Here is an 8785-nt window from a genome sequence, read left to right on the forward strand (position 1 = left end):
AGTGGCCAGGTGGGATCTACACCCCTGGAGAGACCTCAGCCGATGCGGCGGGGCTGGGCAGAGTGGAGCGCATAGGAGGGGAGTGCAGGTGTGATGTGCAGGTTGCAGGTGTTCAGGTGTCATGTGCAGGTGTGCAGGTTGTAGGTGTGATGTGCAGGTGTACAGGTGTGATGTGCAGGTGTGCACACCTCCATCTGTTTCCCTGGGAAGGCTGTGGGGCCATGCACATTTGCTGGCTGCAATCAGTAGCATTTCAGTGCTTTTTCTAATTCCTCCTCTTAACTTATTCCATGTCAGGCAAACCCAAACCCACACACACACACACACAGACAAACACACACAGACACAGACACACCCCACACACACACACACACACACACAGACACACACACACTCTCCCCATGCCTGGGTGGACCCCAAAATGAGACTGAGTCCTGCCAGTGCTCCTGACCATGCAGCATCAGCTCCCCTCCATCTCCCCATTATTAAATGATCCCATGACTTCTCCCTTTGGCTACAGGGGCAGGACATGACCCTCTTGATTGGCACAGACACATCCATTAGGAAAACAAATTAATTAAAGCAGGAAATGGCTCTGAGGGACCACTGGCTGGATGACTCCTGCAGAGCCAGCGTGGCCCCAGTGCCACCTCCACCAGGGCATGGCCAAGTGCAGCCACAGTGGTGGCAGAGGTGGTCATTAGAGGTCTCTGTCCAACATCCCCTTCCCACACTGCAGTTTGGCCATCTGAGCCCCAAACCTGCCATGGATGGAGATGTCCTGCCCTGGGGACCTGTGCCAGAGCTGCACAACCCTCCAGGGACAGGGCCTGGTCCCTGTGTCCATTTGAACCCCCCAAGCCAAGTTTCAAAGCCAGTAACTGCCACCAATTTTCCCATCATGTCCCACCTCTGGAGAGGACCAGGATTCCTTTGGGAAGTCAGAGCTGTGGGAGCTGCCAAAGCCTCTGACAGCAGTGGGATGAGCTCAGTTTTGGCACTTTTCCCCCAGACCCAGACACTCTGCACCACAGTCCCAGCCCCCCAGAGCAGTGTCCCCAGTGCCAGCACATCCCTGAGGCTCGACCCTCCTGCGGTGCCAGAAGCCCCAGCACCGAGCCCAAGGAAGCCAAAGGGAGCGGAGCTTGAGGCTGCTGTGGAGCTGGAGCTGGGACAGGGACACGAGCTGACATCAGTACAGACTGAACTGAACTGGGCAGGGCTGCTGGACCCTTTCCCAGCTGCAGAGAACTGTGTTGGCTTTCCAGCTCAGGGTCCTTTCTGGGAAATGGGAGAAACAGTCTAGAGAAGCTCTTAGCCACTGTCAGGGTCACAGATATGGCTTATACCCCTGAGGGGAGCAGGACAGGGTGGGTTCAACAGCCAATGGCCTGGTGGGGAGTAGCAGCTCATGGGGGTCTTTGGTGCCTTGCTGGTCCCAGGCTTGCTCTTGCCTGCCCCACCTGCAGCAGGTGCTGGGGCTGGAGCTCCCCACGGCCCCCAGCTGCCCTGAGGCTGGGGTGCCCACAGGGGTCTGAGCCCTGGGACATGCAATGGATGGTCTCTGGGGAGCCACCAGGGGTGGTGCAGCTCTGGGGTCTGCCCCCATCACATCTGGAGACCTCTCATTGTATTCTCGCCTCATGGAAGCATTTTGGTCTATGGGATTCACCAGGCATGGTGGGACACAGACACAAATCACCCAGCGCTGCCCCTCTGGGGACAGAACACAGGGGGTGATGCTGGTGGTGGTGCTGGTGCATCCACATTTCATCCTGTGTCTCCTTGGAGCCGCCCTCCCGAGGCTCCCTGTGCCTCCACAGCTCCTGCTGCAGCACTGAGAGCTTGACCCCACCACCACAGCAGGATCCACGGCCCCTGCAAGCCTCTCCTCAGAGAACCCAAACCTGGAGCTGGCCAGGGGCACTCAGCCTTCCTTGGAGAGGGCCAGGGGGAGGCACTGGGTCTCTTCAGAGGGTCTTCTGCACCATTTTTGTGTCTCACTACTGGTCACGCCCCAACCAAGCACGGTGGGTCTGGTCATCTCACACCAGCAGGCTCCAATATCACCTTCCACGGTTCCCCACGCGATCCCAAGGGCAGGATGGTGGCAGCAATGCTGCAGACTGGTGACACAGCTGCTGGGGAAGGTCCCAGGTGTGCCAGTGGCTTTGCACTGGGAAGGGATGGCAAGCAGAGTCAATGGGACATGCAGCAGAAAGGAGCGATGCTGAAGAACAAAAAGAACCATCCATGTCTTTAACCTCTTCCCCTGGAAGCTACTGGGACTGCCTGGATACCCTTCCAGAGGTATCAAAGGACATTTCAGCTTAAAACAGAACAAAAAAACCAAAAGGAAGGTTGCAGAACTGAGGTATCAGTAGCTCTGGGTCAACTGTCCGCAGCGCCGCGCCGGCCGGCAGAGCTGCCTATTTGTTTTTCCCAAGAGCTGCATCCACTTCCTCCTCGGGCTTGAGCGAGTGCCACTGGGCAATGGGCCGCCGGGGGTTGGCCAGCATGTCAGACCAGTGCCGCAGCTCCGTGCCCGTGGAGTTCAAGCCTGTGAAGATCTTGCCGATGGCTTCGTTCTTCCCCAGCTTGTCGTAGTCCAGCACTGTGATGACCACCTGCACTTTCTAAAGAAGGAAACCTTTCTTAGAGGGGGGGAAAGGCACAGTGGCCATGAGAGCTCCATGGTGCCCCAGGGATCCTCCAGGGATGAGCCCCACTGTGGCCCATTTTGGTGCAGGGCCCCTTCCCTGCTTCCTTCATGTTCTTCTCTGAGGAGTGCAGAGCCCGGTGGGGGCCCAGCTCATCCTGAGCTGATTCACCTGGGAAAGGTCACCAAAGTGTGGTGTGGGGATGGGCAAGAGCTCTGGGCTACTGGGCAGGGGCAAGGGGCACCTGCAGGGACTTGCACAGGACATGGAGGAGCAGAAGGCAGTGGCCAAGAGTTCCAAACGCTCCTAGGACCACCCTGCTATGCTAAGGGTGAGCACTGGAGGATCAGGAGCAGAGAAAACCCTATTTTAGTCATGATCTGGGTTGGGGGTTCATCTCCCATGGGCTCTGCCCAGCCTCCCACCTCTGCCCCTGCAACAGCTGCCCTCAGCATCAGCCCAGGCCCCAGATGGGACTGGAAGAATCTCCTGGGTGACCAGACCAGGAGCTCAGCAGGAGCAGTTCAGGCTGCTGGGAAGGCTGGGGCAAGGCCTCAGGCAGCTTTAGGACATGTTCCATCCCAGGGGAGTCATCAGACAAACCTGTATCTGCTCAAAGGGGATCTCAAAGCTGAAAGACTCATTGAAGTAGGGGTTCAGGGTCTTCTTCTTGACTGTGGTCTTCTTCTTCTTCAATCTCTTGCCATTCTGCAGCAGATGGATCTTCACGTAGGGATCTGGGGATCAGGATGGGGAATTAGCCAGGACTGAGGTGCCCTGGGGACACTGCTGGCCTGGTCCCAGGAGACATCTCAGCCCAGGGTGAGGGAGAGACTGCCCTGAGTAAAGGTGGTGTGAGGTTTGTGGATGGATGCCAAAAACAAAATGGTCAGGCTGGAGAAGATTTGTGGGAGCAACTGGCCAAAATATGGAGCTCTTCTGCATTCAGCAGAACTGGGGAAGGGTCTGGAGAGTCAGACATGAGGAAAGGCTGAGGGAGCTGGGGAGCTCAGCCTGGAGAAAAGGAGGCTCAGGAGAGATCTTCTGTCTCTGAACAACTCCCTGACAGGAGGGAGCAGCTGGAGGGGGGTCAGGTTCTGTTTCCAGGGAACAGGGACAGGACAGGAGGAAATGGCATCGAGACAGGGGAGGTTCAGGTTGGACATCAGAAAGAATTTGTTTATGGAAAGGATGGTCTGGATTGGAACAGGATTGGAACTACACAGAGAGGTGTGGAGTCCCCATCCATGGAGCTGTCCAAGCAACACCTGGACATGGCACTCAGTGTTCTGGTCTGGGTGACAAGGTGGGGATCAGGCACAGCTTGAACTTGGTGATCCTGGAGGTCTTTTCCAACTGTAATGATTCTGGGATTCTGTGCTGGGGGCCCCCTTGTAGGGAGTGACAGCTGGCCTGTCAGGTGAGTCACTTTGTGTGGGTTCTGACCCGTCCCCCCTGGTTCTGGAGCAGGAAAGCCCACAATAAAGCTGAATCCTTCCAGCCATGCAGGTACTGCTCTTGTCATGGTTAAAGCACATCTGGAGAGAGCTGAGGATCCCTGGGCACAGAGCTCAGCCCCAGGATGGGGTTGGGAAGACAGTTCAAGCACAGAACATGCTGTCAGCTGAGGTTCCTGGCCCCCAGATCAAGGAGGAACACGACCAGGAGCAAATGGCAGAGGAGCACTTTCACCACCCAGGTCCTGCAGCATCCTGATCCTGCTCAAACCAGGGGAACCAAATTCAAAGCGTTCTTCCCAAGAGTCAGGGATGCATCCTGTGCCCAACTCTCCTCCCACCCCAGCCAGACCAGGCTGCCTCCAAGGCGTGAGGAGGCACTGGGAGGTTTTCCCAAGCTCTGCCAGACAGGTGGCCCCAGAGTCCTTCCCCACAGAGGATGGGAAGAGGCTACCTCTGAGCAACACCCACCTGAGAGGCCCCCAACATCCATCTTCTTCAGGTTCTTGGCCTCCAGGATGCAGACAGTGAGCTTCCCAGCCGTGGGCACGTACCGGAGGGAGATGCAGATATCTCCCAGCTTCTCTGGCTGCCAAGCAGATCAAGGAGGGGAGATTAAAGCCTTGCCAATGCCTGGGACTCCAGTGTTGGGACACGATCACACATACAGGTCCCCCCAAACCCTGCTCGGTCCAGGCACAAGCTGGCACCTTGTGGACCAACACAAGAGTTTGATCACTGGGTCCAGGACAAGCCAGGCCCACTCAAGATGTTTTACAGTCTTGATTTTTTGTTCTAGAAACATTTTTACCCAGAGGAACAACAGGTCAGATCCAGCAATGACTGCCAGGATATTCCTGGTACCCTGGCAGGACCCCACAGTGATGGTGGCCCTGAGCACTGTGGGGTGGCCCTGAAAGCAGAGCTCACCCCATGGCCAGCCCCCATCTCAGGCTGGCTCTCACCTCCTCCTTCTCGCCACTCTGCAGGTCCCGCCACTCCTCGATGGGCTGGCCCAGGTCCACAGTGTTCATGGGCACCTTCACCTCACCAATGATGTCGTGCTTGGAGAAGCGATCGAAGTCGTAGATGGCCATCACCAGCGTCTTCCCACCCAGCTCCTGGTAGGGCACCTGCACAAAGGGACAACAAGGGGGCTGTGAGGGGCTCGGAGGACCCCGAGCCAGGACCAGCCACTCCCAGCAGGGAGTCAGCAAACAGGCCTGCTACAGCCAGGAGGAAGGACTGGAGTGGGAGACAAGATCTCGTTATGGATGTAGGGGCTCACTTTGAAGGTGAAGGTCTCGTTGAAGGCAGGGTTGAGGGTCTTCTTCTGCACTTTGGTCTCGTATTTTTTCTTCTTGTCAGGGAGCAGGAACACCTTGACGTAGGGGTCTGAGGTGCCACCCATGTCTAAAGCTGGCAGTTCAGCAGCTTGGAGGATCCCCACTGTGAGCTGGAAGGGCGGAGGAGTCCTCAGTGAGACAGCCTGGCCCTGCACTGCAGCTGCCAAGGGCTCATCTCCAGTCCAACATGGGCCAGGACTTCCTGTGACACAGCACCCAGCTCCCCCTTCCCTCATGTGCCTCCAAGGTCCTCCTCTCAAATCCTCCCCTGGGCAAACCCCACTCCTCAGCCGAGTCCCAGCCCCTCCATCACCTGGTTTGCCTGGAAATCGTAGTCCAGTGAGAACTGCAGCTTGCCCAGGTTCTCCGGCTCCTTCTCCTCTTCCTCACCTTCCCCCTCCGTCAGACCCGTCTCTGCGTCATCGTCGTCCTGTTGGTCCTGCAGTGGCAGCCGAGGTGTCCAGCTCAGCAGGACACTCACAGCCCCACAACACTGGGGACCTTGGCACCCCAACCCTCCTGGCATGTCAGCACCCAGGTTGTCCCCACCAGAGGAAAGAAGTCCCACGTGCTGGGGCCATGGAGCACTGACAGAGCAGGCTGGGGGTGGTACTGGCTGTGCCACAGCCATGCAGCTCCCAGGGAGCCCCCAGTGCTGGTCCAGCCAAAATGACAGGGGCACTGCCAGGGCTGCCAGGACAAGGGATTGACTCCAGTGGAGAGGGTTTGGTGGGTCCTGTGCCCCCCAGCCCACTCTTGGAGGAGCAGTACAGCCAGAGCTAAGGGCTTATCAGGGCTTTGTAGGCTCAGAAATAGATTGTCCCTAGGAAATCCACCCCTCTTCCAGCCTCTCCAAACACAGTCCATGGGCTGGGAGTCCCAGCTCCTTACCCCCTCTTTGATGTGTCCCCCCATCCCACCCAGGAAGCAGATGATGGAGAAGGAGGCTCATGGTGACACTTACGTGCAGAGTGTCCCAGAGCAGAGAGGCAGCCAGGGTAGCAGGGCAGGAGGACAGGAGGGCACCGTGGGCAAAGAGAGACACGTTACACAGACACCAAGGGACCCATGGCAGGGTCGGGGATCAGGGCTTGCACCACCTGTGGAGCCCAGAGGACACAGCCCTCGTTCTCCACGGGGGATTCCCACCCCACACCTCCCCCCTCTCCTGCTCCAGCCCTGTCTGCATGCCCATGGTGCCCACATGGCTCTGAAGAGCAGGCACAGACACCCAAACTCTCCCACCACCTCCAAATGGCCACGGCTCAAGGCCATTGAAGTGGCCGGGGTGGCCCCAAGGCTGTGGGTACCAAAGCCTGCCTCAGGCTGGCCACCAGGATGAGGTACCAGCACCTACCACTTCACCACAGATATTCTGGGATCCCAAATTGGTGGGTGTTGTGGCCTGGTAGCCCTCCCCTCTCAGCTAAAGGCTCAGAGAAACGAGTCTGACTCAGAGGGAGGCAGGAAACACAAGGGATCAAATCAACATTTCCTGGCTCAGGTGAAGCATTGGCAGGTCCAGGCCAGCTTGAGCCTGGTCCATCTGGGCCACCAGACACTGGACAAGGACAGTGCTGCTGTCTCAGGTCCTGGCTCAACTGTGCCATCCCAGGGTCCTGGTGGCTCCATCCCAGTCTGATCTATGGATCCATCCATCCCCGACACAGTCCATAACAGCCAGAGGGGCCGTCAGTCAAGCAGCCCAGGGGGACATCACCTGGTTGCCTGACTTCATGTCCTTCATGTTCATGGCATTCTTCATGCCTTTGCCCTTCTCCTTCTTGTTCTTCTTCTTCTTGCAGCAGCACTTCTTGCAGATGCAGAAGCAACAGGTGAGGATGAGGAGTCCAGCCACGACCGCAATGGCGATGAGGGCCCAGGGTGGCACTGTGGGCAAAAGCCATTGTCATGGTCAGCCCTGCAGCTCCCTCCCACCCAAAAACCTTGTGCCACAGGTTCTACTGGGACCAGAGTGGTGCTGGGGGATCATCAGAAGGGTAACACCTGGGAAAGGAGCTACTCACAGGGAATCTTGTTGAGCTCATTCATGAACTTGTCCCTCAGTTTGGTGAACATGTCCTCCTTGCTCTCGCCCGGCCCCGCAGCCTCAGTGGAGTTCTCCATCGTGCTCATGGGCAGCGTGCTGGCCGTGGCCTCCGGGGCCATCATGGACGCTTGCTTGAACGTCATGGTGGGTCAGGGGCTCCCTGAAACACATCATCTCGTGGTGACACCCGTCCCTGCTGCCCCCACTCCTTCCCAGTGTCCCTGCACGGGCAGCAGGACCACACCAGGACACCTCATCCTCTGCTAGAGGGGCACAGACCCAAGGTCTGCAAGAGGTCACCTGGATCCCTCACAAGCCATGGGAAGTCCAGCTGGCCTCTGAGTTTCCTGGCCCTTGACATCTCCAAAGCCACTGGGAGCATCACCCAGCCTTGCATCAATGAAGGTGCCAGTGCTGCAGCACTCCTGGGAGGATGTTCACCTGGCAAGGCCCCTGGGGATGAGGGGAGGGGTGTGCATCCCCAGGAGAGAAGAATGAGGTCAGTTTGGAGAAACGCAGGTCTCCCATCTCCTCCTTTTCTCAGGCAGGGACACCAGGCATGGGGCACCCCAGGGACCCAGCGCTGGTGTGGCACTCTCAGGACTTGCTCCCAGTCCCAGGGGAGCTTCCAAGTCTGAGAACAGAAGAGTAGCAACACACTGCTCTTCTTCCAGCCCCCAGGGAGCTTAGGCAGGACACATTTTGAGGATGGATGGAAGCTGGGAAGAGCTGGCTCTGTACAGCAGCGGTGGATTCAGTCAGCAGGTCAATGGGTCAGCTCACATGTCACCGGTACCACGTCCTGGGCGCCACCCCTCCCAACCCCACAGAGCTCCCCTGGCCAGCTCTGCTCCTCCACGGAGCCACGGAAGCTGTTCAGGTCTCATCCAGGGCTGCAGCACAGCCTGATGTTCTCAGCAGACCCGCCCCAGCCCAGCTGGGTCTGAGAACCCGCCAAGGATAGGGACAGACATCATCTTGTAAATGTGGGGCTCTGACTCCTGCAGGTGAACCTGGTACAAAGTACCCCCACAACTCAGCTCCAGCCCCAAAGGGTCTCCATGACCTCCACAACCCCGGTTCCAGCCCCAAAGGGTCTCCATGACCTCCACAACCCAGCTCCAGCCCCAAAACATCTCCATGACCTCCACAACCCAGCTCCAGCCCCAAAGCATCTCCATGACCTCCACAACCCCAGCTCCAGCCCCAAAGCATCTCCATGACCTCCACAACCCCAGCTCCAGCCCCAAAGGGTCTCCATGACCTCCACAA

General features: G+C 58.0%; 1 protein-coding gene across 1 annotated transcript in view; it reads right to left on the reverse strand.

Annotated features, from left to right (window-relative positions):
• Positions 1-2244: 2244 nt before the first annotated feature.
• SYT2 (synaptotagmin 2) overlaps positions 2245-8785 on the reverse strand; it is a 20663-nt gene continuing 14122 nt past the window's right edge. The window contains exons 2-9 of the mRNA XM_015650382.3: positions 7491-7673; positions 7184-7353; positions 5777-5893; positions 5406-5573; positions 5083-5250; positions 4589-4706; positions 3264-3397; positions 2245-2636 (exon numbers count right to left, since the gene is read on the reverse strand). Coding sequence (XP_015505868.1) covers positions 2430-2636; positions 3264-3397; positions 4589-4706; positions 5083-5250; positions 5406-5573; positions 5777-5893; positions 7184-7353; positions 7491-7656 — 1248 coding nt within the window. The 5' untranslated portion in view covers positions 7657-7673 and the 3' untranslated portion in view covers positions 2245-2429. The remainder of the gene's footprint in view (positions 2637-3263; positions 3398-4588; positions 4707-5082; positions 5251-5405; positions 5574-5776; positions 5894-7183; positions 7354-7490; positions 7674-8785) is intronic.

Source organism: Parus major, chromosome 26, assembly GCF_001522545.3.
Source record: "Parus major isolate Abel chromosome 26, Parus_major1.1, whole genome shotgun sequence".
Taxonomy (NCBI): Eukaryota; Metazoa; Chordata; class Aves; order Passeriformes; family Paridae; genus Parus; species Parus major.